At 40.9% G+C, this 23,973-nt stretch overlaps 2 protein-coding genes across 4 annotated transcripts in view; both read left to right on the top strand.

Annotated features, from left to right (window-relative positions):
* lrig2 (leucine-rich repeats and immunoglobulin-like domains 2) overlaps positions 1-8,042 on the top strand; it is a 22,965-nt gene extending 14,923 nt beyond the window's left edge. Inside the window, 11 exon segments of the mRNA XM_079680535.1 lie at positions 34-313; positions 1,320-1,363; positions 1,365-1,505; positions 1,507-1,589; positions 1,591-1,684; positions 1,686-1,763; positions 1,941-2,045; positions 2,047-2,095; positions 2,825-2,965; positions 3,620-3,889; positions 4,912-8,042. Coding sequence (XP_079536661.1) covers positions 34-313; positions 1,320-1,363; positions 1,365-1,505; positions 1,507-1,589; positions 1,591-1,684; positions 1,686-1,763; positions 1,941-2,045; positions 2,047-2,095; positions 2,825-2,965; positions 3,620-3,889; positions 4,912-5,138 — 1,512 coding nt within the window. The 3' untranslated portion in view covers positions 5,139-8,042.
* A 4,611-nt stretch (positions 8,043-12,653) lies between these two features.
* Positions 12,654-23,973, top strand: part of magi3b (membrane associated guanylate kinase, WW and PDZ domain containing 3b) — a 161,888-nt gene continuing 150,568 nt past the window's right edge. The window contains exon 1 of one of the 3 annotated variants that reach the window (XM_079682498.1): positions 12,654-13,610. In XM_079682498.1, the coding sequence (XP_079538624.1) occupies positions 13,304-13,610 (307 nt within the window). In that variant the 5' untranslated portion in view covers positions 12,654-13,303. Of the gene's footprint in view, positions 13,611-23,764; positions 23,931-23,973 lie in introns of those variants that run through there. The other 2 variants (XM_079682495.1, XM_079682496.1) reach the window with 2 other exon arrangements.

The following is a 23,973-nucleotide window of genomic DNA, read 5'->3' as shown; positions in this document are numbered from 1 at the left end:
CCCCCTGACTTTATATCCTCTTATCTTTCAGAGCTGCCATCCTTCCTGAAGACTCCCATGGATCTGACAATACGCACAGGGACTATGGCCAGGCTGGAGTGTGCTGCTGAAGGCCATCCATCACCCCAGATTGCCTGGAAGAAGGACGGAGGCACGGACTTCCCCGCCGCCCGGGAGCGCAGGATGCACGTGATGCCCGATGACGACATCTTCTTCATCGCTAACGTGAAAACTGAAGACATGGGAGTGTACAGCTGCACGGCTCAAAATGCAGCCGGCAGTCTGTCTGCAAACGCAACTCTCACCGTCCTGAGTGAGTCACATGATCAACAGTGCAAATTACTGATGTTTTTTTTCTACTAGGTCATTTCAGCTGAGTCATTGCGCTCAAATTGGCTGCTCATTTGTGTCTGTGAAATCATAACACATGCTCTGTTTTTGTGTTGACTCTTCTGCCATTTGAACTAATGTTGATCTAAATGCAAACGTTATTATACCATCGTCTACTTGCCAGCACTGTGAACTTGGAAATGTTTTGGGTACCCCAACGTTTTATATTATTACAAACTGCCGGAAGTTAACTCAGACTGGGCAATTTCACACGATTAGCATAAATTAATTAGCATTATAGCTTATGCAGACAATAGTTAAAAAATGGTTTGGCCAAATTGGACAATTTTGAATTGGTTTTGGGGTAATGAGAATTCCAAATGCATTTCTGTCATTTTCAGGATCAACAATGGCAATTTTAAGTGGTCATAATTTGTACTCTTGGTTGGCTGATTTTGACTACCATGAGTAGTTTGCGACCATTGGATACAGAGAGCACCAGAGGAAATGATTATCTCTACTGTGGACACTTGTTTTCAAATAAATAAGCAATCGGTTCAATCCAAATGATCCAGAAAAGGTTAGAAAATGGGTCCAGCCTCCTCAATAACCCCTAAAACCAATCTTAATGAATGCTGATTAACACAAATTATGCTATATGTGTAAATTGCACCAGGCTGTTTCAATGTGCTTGGGACCCATACTATAGATTTGTAATATAAAACGTTGGGCTACTTACCATTTCCGGGGTTCACAACAGGATCTATGAGCTTGCGACTTGCCTACCATGTCCACGGAGAACTGAAATGTGTCTGGATGATATAATAACTGCTTCTGAGACTTTATTTAGCCATGTGCTGAGTCAACGAGTAGTTTTGCCATCAAGGCTTAAACACTTGTACTAAGAAACATTTTCTCCTTATAATAAACTTGAGCCCATCGGCATCCAACTGGGATAATCAAAATCTATGAATCCTCTTCTCTTCCAGAAACTCCATACTTCATGCGGCCTCTGGAAGACAGAACCGTGGCCCCGCGGTGAAACGGCCGTGCTCCAGTGTATTGCCGGAGGCAGCCCCGGCCCCTCGTCTCAACTGACCAAAGACGACGGGCCCCTGGTGCTCACCGAGCGCCACTTCTTTGCTGCAGCCAACCAGCTCCTCATCATAGTGGAGCGCTGGTCCTGCTGATGCTGGGAAATACACCTGCATCATGTCGAATACTCTGGGAACGGAACGTGGACACATCTACCTCGGTGTCCCCGTCACCAAACTGTGACACCGGCATCGGGTACGACCAAGACGGCTGGACCACCGTGGGCATCGTGGTGATCGTGGTGGTGTGCTGTGTGGTCGGGTACCTCGCTGGTCTGGGTCATTGTCATCTATCACATGCGCAGGAAGAGCGAGGACTACAGTATCAGCAACACAGCAGTGAGCAGTTTAGACATTTGTGGTATCAAATAAATGCGCCTTATTTGAAGATACAGAATAATGGTGGTTGTTTCAAAACCATGAAATGTGTCTTTGGAGAAGGATCTTTGCTGTGGGGATAAGACTGTTTCACAGAACTCGATACCGTGTAACAAAATGTTTCTCCATCTGTTCCAGATGAGATTGAATTTGCCAGCAGACATCCCCAGCTACCTGTCCTCCCAGGGAACTCTGTCAGAGCCCCAGGAAGGATACAGTAACTCTGAGGCCGGCAGCCACCAGGCAGCTCATGCCTCCGCTCTCCAACGGATACGCCCATAAGGGCACAGATGGTGAGAAATCTGCCTTTAGATGTGGGGTTTTGAAGATATTGGACTCTGTAACAAAAATATTTAGTCTCAGAAACATGGCTGGGGGCCCCTTTCTATTTTCTCACATTTAGAAATATTCATTTTGTGAAATCTTTAACAAGCTGTGTTCGTCACGATAAGATAATTATGCATTCCCTTGGCGTAACACGTTTGTTTTTCTTGCTTCACACAAGCACACAAAATTACAAAAAACTTGTTTATTAATTGAATAAAATAAATTAATGCAGAGTTTTAGGAATACTTCAGACAAATAAGACACACTTTATTTTGTATTGTATTTTGAGTGTTTTTTGTCTATTTTATATAAATAAATAGTAATCATCATTGAACTGTACGCCACAAGATAGTTTCTTTTATCTATGTTGTATGGTTTAAAATATGATTGTGAAAACAAATGTTATTTCAACATCACAAAGCTAACAAAATAGTTTATCTGAAATCAAACCCAACCCATTAGGATGCACCACCCGCGCTGGCCGTCTTTGAGAGTCATGAAATGACGTGAAAAACGAATTGATCTAATTTCTTCATATATATATATATATATTATATAGTCTCTTGGCCGGCTTCTTGGATTGTCTCTTCAGGACACAAAGATTGTCTTCTTGCAGCCATCAGGTTTTTGCTTTAGTGTTCCAGATCAGATCCTTGCTGAAATGAGACACTGACTAATTATCATGTGTGTCCCAGGTGTGTGTTATGGGGACACAGGCAGTGAGGTGGAGACAGAGGGGAGTGGCATGCTGCACTGCAGGGTCGGCTCTCTGTTCACCGGCCGCAGCAGCTTCACCCCTGGAGAGCCCCGCGAGGGCCTGGCCGGACACCCAGCAGGTGAGGGGCGTCCGCCCGCAAGCAGCTTCTGTTTGTATTTATTATTAAGAGATTCATTTTTTTTATTTTGTCCTGCATACCAAGTGTTCACAATGAAAAACTATGCCTTTAAACTGGTATTTATGTACATGCATTCATATTAAGGTGTAATAAGGTTGACGATCTTTTCATATACATTGATATATTTTGATACCACATTTGAACTGATTAAATACAAAGCAAAAATGCAAAGTACTATAAATAATCAGGGACAAGATGCTAATAGCAGTATGAGCTGAGATGAATTTGATGATCGACACAACTAAGCCACGAAAAAAAGTGGATTTTCTAATTATAAACTCAATTATGTGGCATCTCTTATACAAAGGAAACAGCTTGAATAGCTTTTACAAAACACAAAAAGGGAAAAGCAGACAATTGGACAATAATTAATTTGTAAATTACTTACAAAACAGTTACATCATGTTTAAGTATGTTTTCTGTGCAATTAACTAGTTAGTGAAGTGATTAGCAAGAAGTGTACTTGACAGGCTTTTTAACTGCCACAGCTAGCGTGCAATCTCAAACGAAGAGTTTCAAAATGACGCCAAAGTCGTGTACAGACTTTAAAAATGACCACTTGGAAAGTAACACTTGTTCATTCTTTCTCACCAGGTTGCGCAGGTCCGCTTGTCATCTGCTCCGACTGCTACGACAACGCCAACATCTACTCTCGCACACGGGAGTACTGTCCCTACGCCTACCTGGGGGAGGACGAGCCGCTGGACAAATCCATACCGGGCCTGAAGGAAAGCTTCGGTGAGCATACTCAGCACGACGCCACGCCACTGGACAGCCTCATTAGCAACCACAACTCCTCCATCTTTCTCACCCCGCACGACAAAAGGCTGAGCAGCCACACTCCCCCGGAGCACTACGCTAATGGTGAGAGTTGGAAATGTTACCTATTAGAGCGAGGTGGTGACACCATCCTTAATCTAGCTGCCAACTATCATGTCCTACCTGCTGAGGTGTTTTTTGATAACACGGTGAATTTCCACCCTCCTGCAGCTCCTGAAGAAAGAACGTGTTCTCTCTTTTCTGTGGCTGTTATACAGATTGCAGGCACTCGGGAGAGTTGGCTCTTGGCTTGCTTTTATATACAGTTTACTGAAGCCATTATTTTATATATGAGAGATCACACTTAAAGGTGGGGTATGTCATTTCTTTCAGAAACACTTTTTGTTATATACCATGGAATGCTTTTAACATCCCGATAGCAATGAATATCTTAAGTGCTTTGACCAAAAATCTACTGTAAAAAGCACGACCAATCATCTGAGCCGGCCTGGCTAAAATAACTGGTAGGCCTACCTGCCGGTCAGCCTTCCATCTGTGCACAAACTTATCTCGTGCCCTCATTGGTCATGTGCGCCTTCGTGTGTGTTGGAGGAGGGGCTCTGTAAGGAAGTCTGAAGGAAGAGGCAGATTTTTAAATGTTTCAGTATGTTCAAATTCTAGCGCACTCAAGCTGGTTTCTCCAAAATGACCTACCCCACCTTTAAGTGAGATTGTGTTTATTAGGGATATGGATCTTCCAGATATGATCTATTTAGATGTATGGAGCAGCTCGCAGGCTAGAGCTAACTTTATATTCTCTATGGAGGTTAGTTGTAAAAAACGGTGTTAAAGTCAGCTTGGCTAACTTCACGAGACCAAACTCAAAACAAGCTTCTTAAATGGAGTTTGAAATTGCTTGTTTTGTCTAACCAACACTTCCAAATCTCAAGCCTTTCGAATATCATGAATATAAATAATCTAAACCTACAAATCCTCACACTTAAGAACCTAAAACCAGATTACATTTGGAAATATTGCATGAATCATTACTTAATCAGTGATAGTTAAAAAATCAGCTAGAGGGAGATAATATGTTGGCATCTAATGTCGGTTTACTCGTTTTGCAGATTCTCTCAGCAGGTCCTTCTGGGGAGAAGGGGAAGATCCGTCTTTGAGAGCCCCACCAGGCGCGTCCCCTCACCCGGTGACGGTGCACCGGACCCCCCACCTGGCTGCTGACGGGCCGGAGGAACAGAGGGAGGCAGAATCGGACTGTTTTCCCCGCCAATCCACACAGGACCACAGAAGTGCCTCTAATAGGACTAACCCTCAGGAGCACACTGCTCCCTCATAGGTCCTTACGGCCCGTCCACACAGCGGCGTGCGTTGAAGCTTCGACGCTTCTGCCCATTCACTTTGTGAATGGGGTGACGTCACGCTTCACCGAACTGCATTGTGGGAACAAAGCGTAGCTTTTCTCGCGGTGCTTGCTGCAAAAAGTTGAGCAATGTTCAACTTTTGAAGCTTCAACGGAAGCGTCAGCCAATCGAATCATATGCCGGTACAATCAAACCGCTGCCCGTGTGTCCGGGGCGGGAGATTCAGGTGATTGGTTGTTGGTCTAGCTTCAGACATGCCCGCCAGAAAGCGGCAACGCACGCCGCTGTTTGGACGGGCCGTTACACTCCGCCCACGCTCTGCCTCTGACTCCTCGTTGATGCAACCCCCCCTTCACCCTCTACCTCCAAAGAGACTCCTCACATTCTGCCAAAGATGCTCTCTTGTATGTTTACATTCCCTTTTTTCCCACTCGAGAGGACATATTAACGTTCTCCAGCGTGGAGAGACTGCTGTCATGCTGGAGAAATGGACCAGTGATTTAAATTGACCGTCTCCTCGACACCTCCACCTCTGCAGGAACCTTTCCTCACACATCTTCCACTCTTCTTTGTTCTCTTTCTAGAGAAGGCGATGAATGTATGCTTCAAAGAGCCATGTCGGGCGCTGCCATGACAGAACGCCAAGACATGGTTCAGTCTTAACAAGCTCTCGCTCCTTGGGCCATGCTGCTGGGGGGGGGGGCTGAAGTGTTGTGCCAGTGCTCGTCACACTGGCAGTGTTCTCTCATCATTCCCAGTACAGAAAGCTGTTGAAGCAGCCTTTATTACTTTGTGAAAAAGCACCGATTCCCAAGTGGGTAAAAAGGGGACAAGTGTAGTTCCCTGACCAGCAGTTTGTGGTTGTTGAAAGAACATTAAAGATGCGTCCCACATTCCCGCAGCCATCCCAACTGACTCAAAACTATGCTATCTGGCATCTTCTTATGCAAAACCCAGAGACAATGACACCAAAATGTGGTGTATATTATAAATATATATGAATATATCCTATATCATCTTTATCTGATCTTGTTTTTGTCCTATGATGATTCCTTCATTTGATGTCTTTGTAATAATAAGCAGTTAGTGGAGAAAACGTACAACTTCCTTTGCACATGTGACAATCCTGGCTATTTCCTCATGTTTGTCTATCTGATGGCCTTTTTTTCAACAAGCATTCTCAGTGACCTCGATCAGGTGACACGACGGCTTCTACACACAGTATGCACTGATTTCCCTTTATCTTACCTTACAGGCACTTAATTTAATGGAGGTAGACGTCATTATGCAGTCTGCATGCTGTTTTACATTGTGAGGATTCATCGCCACAAAGTGATCCTTCCGTAGATTTCTTTAGCCTAGGTTTTCACTCTGGACTGTGAAAAATGAGAATGTATTCTGTTATTTTCTACATGTATGTCTACATAAGGCTAGTTATCTGTTCAATTTCATGTCCTACTAGTTCATTTGCAAGGAGGTTGGAGATATAAGCTTTAGTATCGTTAAGCTTATTCATTGTATGCCTTTTATTGACCCAGTGTTGGACCTGTGTGCAGGTAACTCAATGAACACATTTTCTCTGGAAATTGATGTTATTTCCCTCCCAGCTGAGAGTAAACAAACAGCTGCCAGCTTCAGAAGACTGTACTGTTTCAGACGTTGGATATTAAATTGCTTTGACAATGCCTTTCATTACAGTAGAAGAGCGTGGCTTTGCTTAATCATGTTTGAGGTCATGAGTTTTCCTTAAAACCCTCTAGATTATTGCACTTCAGTATTGCTCAGATGGGATTGACTTTGGCCTTGTATGTGACTCTGAAACTCATATTTGGTCAATTTTAATTTGCCAATTATACTCAGTTGACAGTTTACTAGGAAAATCCAACTAAAATAAATGCTGTCTGATACAGCAGTCCTGCAATAAATCCAACCTTTTATAACGTGTTTTTGTTAATGATCTAAAGGTTTTGATTTTCATTACAGTGGATGTAGCTTGTGGAACTCTATTGATTTATACTGGCAGGGCTTTTTTGTCTGAGAAAAGAAGAACACCGTAATTGTATTATAAATCAATACAGGGATTATTGCATGGCTGTATGAGACTACATTTGTTTTAGCTAAGCGTACCTTAAAACTGCCAACTGAGTGTATATTGTCGTCATTCTCTGTGAATATAATGTCTGACAACCCATTTGTTTTTGTTATCTGCCATGTTAATAATCAGTACTGCAACATACTGCTCTTGAAATGTGTGACCAAGAAAATATTTGTCATCTCCTTTTCTCCCTCTTTTGTAGACGCCCACTTCAAGGGTACTAAATCAAAGATGCTGAAAATGTAATCTTATTATCATTGTTACTGTTCATATTGATTACGTTGTGTCGGTACATCCGAGTGGTACGTGCAGATAGGAATTGTTCACTCTTGCACTCTAATTTGACACACTCCCTGCTTCAACGCTTTTTGTCTTCCTGATGTTTTCTGACTGTTGGCCAAGGTCAACCTCGTGCCCCCTTTTAGAAAGATGGAGAAATTCAAATGAAAACTTGCAGTGAGAAGTCATCCGAATGGAGCTACATGTCTTCGGGGCGTTTAGCGATTTTCCGTTCAATATTTTCTGCCAACACAGCACAACATAGTGTGCATATGTATTGCTTTTATTCTCTGATCGTCCTTTATTACTTTATACCAAAGTTAAGTAGTACCTGCTCTGGCGATATCCAATGCTGCTTTTTGGTTTTTTAAATTGTTGAAGTTTTGCATTTTGTTTTTAATAGTATTTTTGGAGCTTTTGTTAACTTGTACATTCTGTAAAGCATGTCTAAAGAGCCTTTTTGTTACGTAGCCATTACTCTGACATTAAACATGAATTCTGATAATTTGGTTTGGATCGTGAATGTCTGCCTCAACACTCCTCTCAGTTCATACAGTCACTTTCTTTATTGAATATGCTGTTGATTATTTTCTTAGTTACTTTCCACTTGAGGAAAAAGCTCATCACAATTACCCAGAGTCCATGGAGCTCAAAGATATTGATTTTACAATGATATATACAGGCTTGGGAGGGTACATTTAAAAACGTATTAAGTTACAATTACTACTTACCTGTATTTAAATGTAATCAGTAACTTAATCTGAAACTATAGAACTAATATAACCTGATTTACTTTTCGTTACTTTTGGATTACCTCAATAAAATGCAATGGAAGTATAGAGAAAACAAATGACGAGATATTTTTTTACTATTTAATGTGTCCTCTGCAAAGTGATTTAATCAACAGGAAAAACTGCTTTGTATACAATATATTTGTTTTAATCTGCTGTTTGTTAGTTGTTTTAGTAACATTCTTATCCCGCTAGTGATTCCCACAATTTTTAAATGTATCAGTAATCTGATTACATATTTTTTTCAACACAGCTACCTCTTTGTTGGGGGATTTTATGTCAAATCGTTATATGTAATCCATTACTCCCCAAGCCTGGATATATAGCATCGTAAAAGGTAGGAAATGTTCACATAAGCTGTAACAAGTTTATACAGTATTTCTCATGTATTGCTCATCAAACAATAACAAAATGTGGGATTGTTATCAAGTTACCTTTCTGTCCAAAATGAATCCAGTCATTTGTTTCAGATTTCTGGCATGGTTTGTGTTATTACTGAGCAGGGTTTTTTAAAAGAGAACAGAGAAAATGTTCTTGCAGGATTTCATTAAGGTTACATGTAATTGCAGGGCCAGTCACAGGGGTCTTAACCACAGCATGATTTCTGGGCACACCATGGAACGATTTAAAAGGCCAAGCCATCAGTAATCTGTATTTAGTCACGTCAATCCAACACAAAGCCAGCTAATATGGGCCTTAAAAAAACCTTTAGTCCATCACCAGTCTTGACTTACTATCTCCATATATTGACTTACTATCTCAATATATTGACTTACTATCTCAATATATTGGCTTAGCTATCTCATTATATTGACTTATACATATTTTTTTATTGAAACAATTATGTCAAATACAGAATAAGGCACATAGACATCAATGTACATCATATAAGTGGTACAACTTTATATTAATGTACACAAATTAACCATCAACTAGTTGAGTAATTAACATGCACATTAGCAGTATATTGGCTCTTTATTATTATAAAACACTTATTAGTGCCTTATTCTACATGACCATATTCTACAAGTAATAGGCCATTAGTTGAGAGTTTTTCCTCAATAACCCTCTAATTAGTGCTTATTTATTGCAAGTAAGGAAGTTGTACATGAGCTTTGGTCTTAATATGCTCTCCTCAATATGTCTAAATAACTAAAAATTAGCTATTTCTATCTAAGAACATGTTCCCTATTTTAAAGTGAAGTCTTGTTCATAACCAATAAGCTAGTAGTTTGACTCGAATTGACCAGAACAGGTTCCCTATTCTAAAGTTGCCTCCTCTTCACACTTTGTAAATACATTAGAACACAACTACTGAAATTCACCTCAACAGTACATGAACAAAGTAGGCACACGTTGAACTGTCTGTTTTATTAATGAACCACTAAAGAGAGGTTCCGACACATCCTAAAACACGTCAAGTTTCTCCAAGGCTGAGAACACATATGCAGCCTGTACTTTTTAATAAAACAGATTTTTAACAGAATGTATGTATTTGTGATCATACTGTGTGACCTGCTTGTATGTACTTACACAATAGGTGTACTGTTCTCTCTCTGTTGTACTGGCTCAGTGTGCACATAGATTACACAGCCAGCCAAACTCTTTTGAAAGCCAGGGAATGAGCAGCCATGCTCCTTTATTGACTTATTTGCAGTCCACTTACATTCAACATACACGGATTAGTTGTAGAATATGTTCATGTAGAATAAGGCATTAATAAGTGTTTTAAAATGACTAATAGAGCCAATATACTGCTAATATGCATGTTAATTACTCAACTAGTTGAGGGTGAATTTGTGTACCTTAATATTAAGTTGTACCGCTTATATGATGAACATTGATGTCTATATGCCTTATTCTGTGTTTGACATCATTGTTTCAATTGAAAAAAATATATACATTTATAACTCAATATAATGAGATAGCTAAGTCAATATATTGAGATAGTAAGTCAATATACTGAGATAGTAAGTCAATATATTGAGATAGCTAAGTCAATATTGACTTACAGGATTTTTACAGGATTTTTTTTTTCCTGTGGTGCCAACAGGCTTCCATAAAAAAGGCCTCATTTTCAAAGTCCCTCCTACATAAATCCAGCAGAATCCTGGGAAACATTACAGTTGGATCTGACTGTGCATCAGCATTTTAAAGTGTGCAGTTTGTTTGGATCCCTGCTCCACTCCCCATCAAAGACACGATAGCATTGTTAATCATCCTTCTACACTGCCATGAATTATTCAGCATGGCGTCCAGGGTGGCAAGTCCGTATTTAAACACGGACTTCTAATGCATCACATCCAGAAAACAGAAACAGCTTCATAAATACTACAGATGGTGTGTTCACTGTCTCCTTTTTGAAAGCTACTGTATATAGTCAATTAACTCGACTATATGTTGTTGACATAAGACTGTCATGTGAATCAACTAGCCTAAAACTGTCCAAATATATCATGCTGTATTGGGCGTGTAATTGCAAAAAGCAAACTGAGCATTATTGAATAATAGCTGTGAAACACGGCTGGTAATCTCCAGAGACGAAGTGACATTTACAAAGATTAATTAACTTTCAAAGCTCAACTTCCATATGCCTTCAGTTTTGCATCCTCAAGCTCCAGTTACATTTATCATGAAACCAGCATCAGACAAATGAGCTGTTACATAACAGTGTAGGAAGAAGTACTCAGATCCTTTACTTAAGTACAAATACTACGGTCTTAGAGTATTTCATTGCAAGTAAAAGTCCTGATTTCTACATTTGACTTAAGTAAAACTACAAAAGTATGAGCATCACAAATAAACTTAAAGTACAACATGTAAAAGTACACGTTCTGCTCAATTATCTGTTTCAGAATAATAGCAAGCACATAAGTGTTATCAGGTCATTGTACTTCAAGTATCAAAAGTAGTACTTAATTCTCATAGTATTATGTTATTATTTGTACATTATCCTGTTTTTATACATGGAAGAGCATTTCAGTATTGTAGTTTGTCAATGGAGCAATTTAGATATGTGAAATACTTTATAGATCAGTGGTACAGTACTGCATTATACCATGTATGTTTTTGTATGTACAAAGTAGCTAGTAACTATGAGTGTTATATCAATGTAGTGGAGTAAAAAGTACAATATTTGTCTCTGAAATTTAGCCGAGTTTAAGTATGAAGTCGCATTAAATTAAAATACTCAAGTAAAGTAAAAATATGTCAAAATAGTATGTAATTTCCACCACTGGTTATGTATCAGTTTGATACCAACACACACAAATTCATGTAAATGTATGTGAACCCTGTGCTCCCAGGCCAAGAATATATGTAGGTGGAATGTTGCCTCATGTAAAAGGTCAGATTCACTGCACTGCACCTACATGTATGCTGAATATCCATTAATGAACAGGCTATTCTAAGCATGTTCTTTTCAAACATTTGGAAAACAGAGCCTTGGGTAACAGTCTACTGATAATTACCGAGTAAATCAATTAAAGCTTCTTCCTATAGGCCATGCATGGATAAACGCAGCTGAATGCAACCAAGTGTGATGTCATGTAGGTATTCAAGGGGAAATCAAAGAGCTGAGGAGGGGTGAATCAGAACACTACATGATTTGATTTCTTACTGTGTCACTAGGTGGCGCTGGGGAAACACTTATTATAATCAACATCTCCAAATATAGTTACCTCACTTTGCACAAATGATGTCTTAATTAGGTGCCATTAGTTCTGCACGGTTAATGTTAGGGATGTCATGCTCTGCGTGTTTTTACTTAGTCTTTCATGTAAATCTGCCTGGATTTCAGAATCAGTATCAGAATCCTTTTATTCGTCCCACAGAGGGGACATGTACAATGTTACAGCAAAAGTAAAGATAGAGACAAAGAAATAAAGCACTATTATAGGGCATGCACATAGTATTTTAAAGACAACATTTAACTTTTTTCAATTCTGAAAGTAGAAATCCGGGTACATTTCTACTTTGAAATCTACCCGGATATATTAAATAAATTGTAAACAGTGGTCAAAACATATATTTCACAGAGTAATTTACATATTCTTGTTGCAGTGTTAAAATTGTCAAACTAAGAAGGCAGCCAGTAATAATAATAATTCGAACTACGTACATATTCAGTGGTGTAGTCTTTGTTTTCTTGTATTTTTTTTCAAGACAGCTAAATGGAAAACAACATCTCCAGATTGTATTTATTTTTACGCAAATTAACAATAAGATAAAGTGAACATTCCTGGGCCCACACAATATGTTTTTTAATGTAGTACCACAACACACCAGAGGATGGAGCCAGCCAGCACGAGCGTCTCCTCCACACCGCTGCTGCTGAGCGTAAAAGGGGCGTTTCGGAGCTTGGCAGCCTCTCTGCTGGCGGTGCCAGGTGTGTTCAAACCTGTAGCAGACAAACGCACCTCGGAGATGTCTCACGGCTCAGTCACCGTGGGCTGGATCTCCACAGCATAAACCGCCAACCGGTGATCCCTCCGCCCGTCTATTTCAGCCTGCCCACAGGTACGAGGGATTTCTCGTTGACGCACTACATTTCAGCGACACAATCCACCCCCGAGTGAGTAAAATCCTCTCTGTTTACATTTAGTTTTGACGACTTAGCGTCTGGAGGCTCATCTGGAGACGCGGATATGCTTCCAGAGTAGCGACGGAGAGCCTGGCATGAATTATTCCCTTTTAAAAAGCATATAGACGCCATCAACTCTGCAGTTTTACGCACAAGGAGCGCTTGGAATTATTGCTTCCCAGACATCTGTACGGACACCGAGGGATGACAACACCCAGCGGCAGATTCCCGGGTTGAAAAGCAGCTTCCTAAATGTCAGGGAGATGAAATCCCCCTCAGCAGAAGCTCTGGAGAAAAGGAAGGTTTATTAGGCCGCATCACTTCGCCTTCATTTAACAGCAGCGAACCGAAGACACTGTTAGACCGTTTAGTTGTTCGTGAAAGGGAGTAACCATGTCCCGAACACTGAAGAAGAAGAAACACTGGTCCGGTAAAGTGGTGGAGTGCGCGGTGTCATGGGGGAACCTGGGGGACTTTGGCACCGTGGTGGAGGTTCTGGGTGGAGCAGAGCTGGGCCAGTTCCCATACCTGGGCCAGATGAAGCTGGACGTGCTGGTGTGTCACGTCGGGAAGCTGCCCTACTACGGGGACGTTTTGCTGGAGGTGAACGGGACGCCCGTCAGTGGACTTACAAACCGCGACACCCTGGCTGTCATCCGCCACTTTCGGGAGCCGATACGCCTGAAGACGGTCAAACCAGGTGCGTCTCCTGCTTTCTTTTTACAAACGCTTCCTCCTGCTGCTGTGTCACCTGAGCCCCACCTGTTTGCAAAATTAACGTTGTGATATGTGGCGGTGGCCCCCACCAAACACTACAATCCTCATAATCATACTCAAGATCATGGGCCCGTATATCCAATCTGTGATCACCTGAGGAAAAACATCCTTTATTAGTATTCAAATCCACTCTTACATGCTCCTTCCTCTATAACTTAGGTGTATTTGTCTCCTTATCGTATATCAACCCATACATGCCAGATTAAGTTCACTAAACCATTTCCAAATCTGATCAAAAGGTAAATACAGTGAGTTAAGCTCCATCCATGTGATCTGTTTTCCACCTGCCAGGGACTGCAGAGGAAAATGTGCCTCTGGCTAAATCTTGCACGTATGTACATGATGGTCTTAAGTGCTCTTTAATGTGCATTGAAACTAAATACAAATTCCTGCACACTTCCCATAGATGATATCAAAGACTGCTACTGTAAACCTCCTTCGGTCCCATGCCATCTAATTGGCCCATTCTCTCACCGCCTTCTCAGGGAGATCGAGTAGTGATAATGGTAATAATGGCATGTAGCCCAGTTGGAGCCTTCCAGGCTAAGTGCACTTACATGCATAAAAAGAAGGCCTAATTACTTCCTCTGTTATTCCGCTGCCCGTTGGCCACATCAGCCAGAATTGCAGCCCTTTGTCCTTCTGCATCTAGCTCTCCAAAGATGCTGCCTGCAACATCCAAACGCTCTGATAATAATGTCCAATAGCTGTGAAGGTCTGAAGCAGCTGGTTCTTTTTACTGGTGATGGAGATGGCCTTACATTGCTTGTATGCAGGAGCTGGAATGTCTAAACAACATCCGAGTGCAAAAGGTTACATCAGCAGCAGCTGAGTCCCACCTCAGGCCAAGATCCCTGAAGATCAGATGTGCACATGCCTACTTATTGTGTTTGTGGTCTTTTTCTAGGAGTTTCCTGTATTTTCTTAATAAACATTGTGTTGATTTTGACATATTTTATACGCAAACAAGAGATGAAAGGGGAACATGTTTGCCAAGATGTGTGTGTGTGTGTGTGTGTGTGTGTGTGTGTGTGTGTGTGTGTGTGTGTGTGTGTGTGTGTGTGTGTGTGTGTGTGTGTGTGTGTGTGTGTGTGTGTGTGTGTGTGTGTGTGTGTGTGTGTGTGTGTGTGTGTGTGTGTGTGTGTGTGTGTGTGTGTGTGTGTGTGTGTGTGTGTGTGTGTGTGTGTGTGTGTGTGTGTGTGTGTGTGTGTGTGTGTGTGTGTGTGTGTGTGTGTGTGTGTGTATCCCCAGAGGCCCTAACACCACGCTCTCTGCCCCAATAACCAAGGATGATTAATAAAGGGCAGGGAAAGAGAAACACAGAGGGACAGACGAAAAGAGATGGGGAGAAAAATCGGCTCTGCCTTTGGCTCCAGGCTTAACTCCTAGGCTCTTTTTTCCCTCTTTAAATCTCACAGGGAACTAATAGGTGGCAGAGATGGCAAAAATCCTCATCGCCTTTTCCCTTCTCTGTCACTCTTACCTGTTTGGCCTATTTCCTGCTGTATGTAATGTTACAACCATAGACTGTGGTTACAACCAACGTGGATCAGCTTTGCATGGGTCTGTTTGCCTCACAACTCCCCCCCGGCGCTAGCATACATATGGGGTTGTTATATTGTGTGATTACATATTGTGCATGTGTGTACGTCTGCGCTGTGTGTATACATCCCTGTGTGGAAGCCTCATGTTTAATTCACACCTCTTGCATAATTGAGTTAGCGAGTGGATTTGCTACAGCCTGATGGAGGCAGTGGGCCTGGAGGATCAGCTGTTACCAGGAAGCCCGGGAATCTGCGATTGACATGACGGCGCCCCGGCAGCGACGGACAGCCTCTCTCGGTCTACCAGATGTGCCCCCCCCCCCTGCACTCTTCCCAAGATCCTCTTGTGCTTCGCCTGCCTTTCCCTCTGGTGCTGGTGCGCTTTGCTCCTGCTGCTGACATCTGGGAGGAGCAGAAGAGGTTGTACTAAAAAGACTGAAACGTTGACTTTAATTAAATGTATTATGGCACCACATTTCACATAACTGTATAAGGTTAGTTAAAAGCAATAATATCAAATTGAACCGTCATTTAAACTTAATATTATTATTACATTTATGCGAAATCTGTTGACACAATGCATTTAATTAAAGTCAACACCTCAGTTGTTTCTGTATAGAGAGGGTGCAAAAACCAGAAATGGGGATTTGAGGCATCGATAGGGAGACAGGATGCAAGATACAAGTCTATGGAGGCTATTATCTATCTGAGCCATTGATCGAAACTGAAAGAGTTGAACACAGCACTCACTTTCTGCTTCTGGCGCATCATATACTCCCCAAGGGCCGCCAAGAGGCTTCTCTCACATGCATACATCCTCACGTAGATACCTTTTTACTGTTGGAAATGAGGAGGTTCACACCTACACCAAGACTTCACAATGTACCGTGAGGTGCTCATTTCCATGTTATCTTTGATTAAGCTGAGAGATGCCTCTATTAAAAGCCCGGCTCTGTGCTCGGTACAGGAATCTATTTGTGCCCGTACCCCCAGCTAAGAATCGGAGAAAAAAAAGATGCGTGATGAAAAGCTTCATGAATGGCATCCCAGAATTCCTTTTTTTCTGCTGCTCGGTTATTTTCTGCTGTGCCTCCTATATGTTTGAAGCTTCAATCACGGTGCAATCAAAACATACATACAACCTGTAGCCATTTATCTGCAGCTGAATGGATGATGTCTCTGACATCAAATGAATAATTCCTCAGTGCAGTAACACAGTGCAGCTAGTGAAGCACGCTTTCATTTGATGATTTAAATTTGCTATGTGAATGTGGAAGCGCATGTGTACAAGCCCTCTTTTTAAATGCGTTGCTCTGCAGAGTCATAGCTGTTTGTGTCTCAGTCAGACAGCTAGGTTTTTTTTTGTAATATGATCATGAAATCTAATCAGTCACCAGATTGCAGGTATATTTAATTACAATGTAAATAATTAATAAACTCAAACACCTTCGGGGTTGTTGAGATAAAAGCCTTTTTTCCAGAATCAGAATACCTTTATTAGTCCCACAGAGGGGAAATTTGCAGTGATACAGCAGGAAAGAGCCACAGTCAGCTTAGTGTTGCATATCTTACATGCGTTAAAAAAAGTACTAAGTTATAATATAATAAACAATATGCCCAAAAAGTACTAAGTTATAATATAATAAACAATATGCTAAAAAAGTACTAAGTTATAATATAATAAACAATATGCTAAAAAAAGATAAAAAGTTACATAATTTTCAAAAATACAGACCAAAAACAAATCAAATCTACAAATCAAATCCTGTAGCAGTTCTTAGGATTTAGCAACCCGGTATATATTACAGTTATTACAGATGGCATATGTATATAAAGTATATATTGCACATAAAGCACATATTGCACATAGTTTGACGGTATTTAACAGCAGCAAGTTACACAATCTACAAAATACAAGATACCTTGTAACAGTAACAAGGGTTTAGCAGCAGGTATAAATTACACAGTTATTAACAGCATATATATTGATTTAGTGGCCAGGTATAAATTACACAGTTATTAATGGCATATATATATATTGATTGATTTAGTGGCCAGGTATAAATTACACAGTTATTAATGGCATATATATATATATATATATATATATATATATATATATTGCACATATAGCACATATTGCGCCAAGTTGGTTTGTATTTAGCAGCAAGGGGGTGTTATAGTCTGTGTTGTGGTGTGTGTGTAGGAGGGTCTACTAGGGGCAGTGATGGTTGTAAAGTCTGACCGCTGCAGGAAGGAAGGACCTGCGGTATCTCTCCGTGTGACAGGTGGGGTGCAGCAGCCTGTTGCTGAAGGTGCTGCACAGGAAGGATAGGGTGTCCTGGAGGGGGTGGGACACATTGTCCAGCGGGGAGGACAGCTTGGCTGCCATTCTCCTGTCTCCCACCACCTCCACAGTGTCCAGAGGACTCCCCAGGACAGAGCTCGCCTTCCTTACCAGTCTGTTCAGCCTGTTCCCGTCAGCAGCCGAGATGCTGCTGCCCCAGCAGGCCACACCAGAACAGAAGCTCCACAATCCCACACAGCTCATCTGCACAGGATTTGAGGAGCCTCGAGCTGATGCCATCTGGACCCGCTGCCTTCCTCACCTTACACTTCTGCAGCTCCCTCCTCACCTGCAGGTTGTGAGGGACAAGGTGTCGTCAGCTGGTGGAGAAGAACCGGTGATTGATGTGAGAAGTGTCTGTGAGCTGATGGCCGGGGGCTGAGTAGAGGTGGGAGAGGTAACAGGGCCATTTCCAGGCAGTGGGAACAATGTGGGGTGCAGCAGGGGGGAATGGGTCGGGGGGGGGGAGGCGCATAACTGATCAAATCTGTTGAAGATATTCAGGTCGTTTGCCCACTGGTGGTCCCCCCGGACCTGGGAGTCTGGCTCTTTGTAGCCAGAGATGGTTTTTAAGTCCTCTCCAGTCCCCAAGGGTTAGGACTTGGTTAGGTTGGGAGTTAATAGTAATTTTTTATAATTGTAGATGTGATAATGAGTGTATTCAGTCAGGATGGCATCATTCATCTGTTTCCGTAAACTATAGTTAAAGAGGCAGATTCTTAATTACCTTGAATGCTGTAGTAAAAGAGAAATTGAAAACAACATGTTGCTCTAGTTTATAATTTGGGTTGTCAGCTTCTGCTCACACATCACCATATTTTCTATTACCTGCTGATCACGCCAATAAAGAAGAAAGCAGATAGACATGAGTCCCAAAGACCTTGAATGAAACTGCAATAGTGTGTGGGTTAATCTCATTAATGAACCTCTCATATCAGGAAGTGCCTCTCAGTGAAATCATCCTCTTGACAGGCGATGCTTTTGTCACTGTAAAAAGATTTGTAGTCGGCTGCAAAAGAATGAGGATTGATGGTGAGAGTTAGAACCCAGCAGCCAGGAGAGTGGTCGAATGACTGAAGACATCTGTTCTGTTCGCGCCTTTGAGATGTCTCAGCTGGATGGAGAGGGGAGCGTTCACGTACGTTGCTCATATGATGGCACATAACTCATAATCATTTAAGCCTTTTTTCAAGTACATTTGAAGTGATTATGACTGTTTTTCATGCAGACTCAATAAGATGCGAGGTAGGTTTGGTTTTGCTAAGATTGGTTTATGTTTGGGCACTGATCCTGCTGTGTTGCTATTGGATTATAGACGGCTTGGTTCTTGTAGTGTGTGTCTCTTTTGTGATTTTAATTGCACCGCTGCCCAGTCTGCATGTTACTGTAGGTTCTCTAAAACTGCTTTCTAGGCCAGGCGTCCCTTGGATAAATAAAAAAAAGTAGTTATTACCGTACACGCAATGGATTGTAGGTGGTAGTATATTCTCAGGTGCCTCATTCATAATTTACAGTGCGGAATATAAAAGGAAACTTGGCAAAGACTTTTATGAAATATAAGCAAAATATTGCATCAGGCAGTCCTCTGCTGCTGTATTTATTGAAACTCCACAGCTCTATGTGCACCTTGTATGGAGGAGCCTAAAGGACCATACCGGTGTGTTTGCATGTTTCAGCCCATTAATTGTAATAATGTATATTCCAGCTGATCACTTTCCTGAAGGCTCAATGTGTTTTTCCTACCTTTCAGGCCATTACCTTTTTCAGTTTACTACAGTCCTGAAAATCACTCACTAGTAACCTTCATTTAGTTAAATACTACGGCTGCAAGATAGGAGAAAAATATGCGATTGCTTTGTTGAATATAGAGATAACGATATGACTTGCCAGAAGAAAATGTGTATATATATAGAAGAAAATGCTTGCTGAATTTAAAAGACTGAAAGATAGTTATTTCCAACATAGTTTTATTGAAGACATTGATTGTTCTGAACACAAAAGGCACCAAAAAAAAGCATTAGTTTAAAGTGCCATGTCCTATCGATTTTCTCTTTCAACCAAGTCAAATCATCCCTAATTGCAGTATGCGGTCTTTCTCATTGTGTTTATTGCTGTAACTTCATATTGCAATGACAATAAAAAAACGTATATTTTTCAGCACTAATATATACCATTTAAAGAGGCCATATTGTGCTTTTGGGGGGATTTTCTCTTTCCTGTGGTTTGTTTTTATTTATGTTTTTTGTACATCTTAATGGTCTGCAAAGGCTAAAATCCCAAAGTTCCTCGGAGAGGGAGTTTCTCTCTCACACACTCACCCTCCCTGCTTGAAACACCTCCATTGGACGCCTTTGTTTAGTTCAGTAACATAATGACATCATTACGTAACACTTATGTGGCTAGCGCTCCAACACCTTGTAGGCTAAGGGGCGGGACATCTCTTAGCGGTTGACCAATCACAAAAGAGGCGGCAAAGTAACCAATCAGAGCAGACTGGGCTCTGGTTTCAATCAGAGGGTGAAAAGAGGTGTTGCAGCACAGGTAGTATGAGAGAATTAAAGTCTCTTTTTACATATTAAAGCATGTAAACATGTCACAGTTGAGGCACAAAATACAAATATGATACCTGAAAATGAGCATAATAGGGCTCCTTTTTAATTATTTTATTGTTCCCATAGTTAGTTATGTGTGGCAATAAAGCATAGATTTGCCAATCACAACTGCAGTTTCGCACAATGACAACTTAATTTTGCCACATTGGCATAGGGTTCAATGTGATGGATTATTTACCACAAGCAAGTTTTATGTCTCTGCAAGACTTTTATTCCAAAAAGAGATTGGATAATAATTACCATAAAGCTTATTTCAAGCAGGCGCTGGAGACTTCACCGTGGGGATACTTAACCTCTACCAGTGTTTGAGATGAGAAGCGCAGCAGAATTACTTGATCGCAAGCCCCCCTTTTTGTTAACAGCACCGTGTCACTGGCATGTCACCACACTCATCAGCCAGTGTGGGTTTGTTTGTGCTGCACACTTGAGCAAAGACTGTCAAACTGTAAAATCCAAGGCGGTTGCCACAGTGCCAGAGCATGACAATTAGCAGAAGTGTCGTTCCAATGCTGGATCTCCTCAGCCTACTTAACTCGTCTCATTAATGTCTTTCTGACTTTCATAGCTGTCTCTCTGCACGCTCCCTCCCCCGGTTACTTCCAATAAGAAGGATAGAATGCTATTGAATATCGTCTTTCTTGTGGTGACTACGCTAGTTTTTGATTACATAATTATTGCCCTTGTAATAAATTGTAATAGGTGGAAATAAGAGTATGCTTATTTGTCTGTCCTTTTTAAGTAAATTATTTGGCCTTTCACTATATCATCCTACAAGGCATTTTGTTGGTATATAGCTTGTTTGTCCTCTGTAACTTCCATCAAGCATCTCCCATGTGTGCCTGAGGCATCTGTCAGCAGACTTGTAGTGAAGTGCTGCTGCCTACACACACACACACACACACACACACACACACACACACACACACACACACACACACACACACACACACACACACACACACACACACACACACACACACACACACACACACACACACACATTTCACAAAGTACATATAGCAAAATCTCCATCTTGATACATAATTTAAATTACAACTGTGAGACAAAATCATATTTTTTATGACCTGTCTGACTGGTAATTGAATCTAAAGGGAAAAACATGAATGTAGTCTTTGGAGAACAAAAAGTGTGAAACAATTATTGCATATTAGTATTTGTGTAGTGCTTTTAAACATGTCATACTACACCAAAAACAAGACTTACTTTTTTATTGGCAACAAAATCCATGCCAGCATTAATTACTTTTTGTTTTGCAATAATCCCATGACGCTGTTACAAAGCAGAGCTGCCGACCTCCCAGAGCAACCTAGCTGAGAGCCCACTCTCGCATGCCTTGCAGCGTATTTGTGTGTGTGTGTGTGTGTGTGTGTGTGGGGGGGGGGGGGGGGGGGGGGGAGTCGGTGGGAGAAGGCAGAATACAACTACAAAACAAACGAGCGTAAAGTTGCTCCCAACCCTACTCCAAGTCCTCAATAATTCATCCATACTACAGCTGGCTATTTCATTGATGTGCATGTGTCTGTGTGTGTGCGTGATGAATGGTGATATTAGCGTAGAGTGGTAGCAATGCATGGCTCCCGGTCCCCAGCACACTCTCATTATTCCCACTTTAATCCAATTGGCGCTGCTCTTCTGGCACACTCAAGCAGCACCTGCATTGACCGCAACGTAAACAGCCTACTTGATATGTTGGTTTGGAGTTGGAACTCTATTTTGAAACTGATTGTAAGTGTGTTTCACTATGATTGCCTTGTAGATGTGAAATCGGTGTGCAGTTTTAAATTCTTTTAAATTTGATTTATATTCAGTTCGATAATAGTGTGTAGAACAGCATGAAAATCACAATTTATATTTTATTTCATCCCATTCCAAACAACCATCTTAAGACTCTATGAATTGCATCTTCTGGTAAGCCTAACTGTTTTTTTTATAATCAAGTCAGTTTGTCACTGCTGAATTCTGCTAACACATAAGAAAAAAGGCTGTAAAACTTACGTTAATGGGTTAATCATCCATACCCCTCTTAGAATTCACGGAACTGGAAGGCAATCCCTTATATCGTTTGTCCTCAGGCCACCTATAGAAATAAATGTTTTAAGCATACAAAAGAAAAAATACATTACGATCTTTTGTAACAGTGTGAGTACTGGAAGTTTTGAGGTGTATAGTCAGGACATATTACAGTGATGACATACCAAGGGAGTGGCTGAGATACATTTGTGTTTTTGTTTGTGTGTGTATTTATGTTTTTGTGGGGACACAAGCTTTTTACACATTCACATGAACTTAATTAACTTAATTTTGAGGAAAAATGTCACTATATCATCACATATAGTTACATATAGTCATTACATTTTATGGAAGAAGAATATTTTCAGGGTTAGTTAAGGAGGCCCTATTATGTGCATGTAAATTGTCTGCAAAAGCTCAAATCCCAAAGTTCACTCCAGAGGGAGTTTCTTTCCCACATTGGACGTCTTTTGTACTTCCATAACATAGTGACATCATTTATGTAACACTCGCGTTTGTATTGGCTATCGCTCCAACACATGATAGGCCAAGGGGCGGTACATTTCTAAGCGGTTGACTATTTGCAACAGAACCAGCCAGCTACCAAATCAGAGCAGACTGGGCTCTGGTTTCAGACAGAGGGTGAAAAGAGGTGGGTCAGCACAGGCAGTATGAGAGCAATACGGAACCTTTGAACATTAAAGCATGGAGACCTGTCACAGTAGAGGCACAAAATACAAATATGGACCTGAAAAAGAGCATAATATGTCCTCATTATTGGGGAAATTATCATTACTCTTACATGAAATTGCACTTTTATTTAGCCTTTATTTATACAGGTGTAAAATCTCATTGAGACACAAGTTCTCATTTTCAAGAGAGACCTGTTCAGTGGTAACACTACCACACAAAGTTACAGACAGACAAGACACTAAATACAGAGGCAACACTAAAATACAACATCGTAAATCTAACAATTATGACTTTTAGGAAAGAAAGGATTATGGCTAGAGATCGGGAAAGTCTCTAGGAAATGAATGTAAGTCAATATACACTACTAACGCAAGCAAACAACATAATCTCCCAACTGAAATAGGCTACATGGCCTATTATGGAAATGTGCTTCTTCAACATGTTTGAATTGTATCGTCTATAGTAGCTTACAGTATCATTGGCCATAAAGCTGTTGAGCATATAAATATAATTAAGGTGTTGACTAGGGATGGTATCGTTAGGATTTTATCGATACCGGTATTTTTCAAAACTCTTGTCGATACCGGTATTTTTCGATACTCTTATCAATACTTTTCAATAATTTGGTGTTCAAAATTATAGACATGATTACAAGATGTGAAGATTAAACAATAGTCATTTTATTGTAATTTATTTTATTTATTATTTAACTTTTTTAATGTCATACCATCCGGTGCAGGTATGAGTGTGTCTTTGGAAGGGGGCGGTAATTAGGGGCAATTCATAAATCCATGTGAACATGACCATTATTCAGTTAAAACGAGATGCTGCGTGCGCACCTCCTAAACCGGAAGCTCCGGTCGCCGGTCGATTAACCATTATAATCCGTGTATTGCGTTTTTATTATTTATAATTCTAATGATGGATTATCAGTAATCATTTAAAAATTACACAGAGACATTGGATTAACCGTTTTTATGCCCTTGAACATAACTTTTGATCACAAAACAGCAAAGGTAAGACATAATTATCATCATGGCTACGTAAAGTGAAGTTGTT

Source organism: Notothenia rossii (genome assembly GCF_949606895.1).
Source record: "Notothenia rossii genome assembly, chromosome: 5".
Lineage (NCBI taxonomy): Eukaryota > Metazoa > Chordata > Actinopteri > Perciformes > Nototheniidae > Notothenia > Notothenia rossii.
Note: the sequence above shows the minus strand (reverse complement) of the source record. Positions and strands in the feature narration are given on the sequence as shown.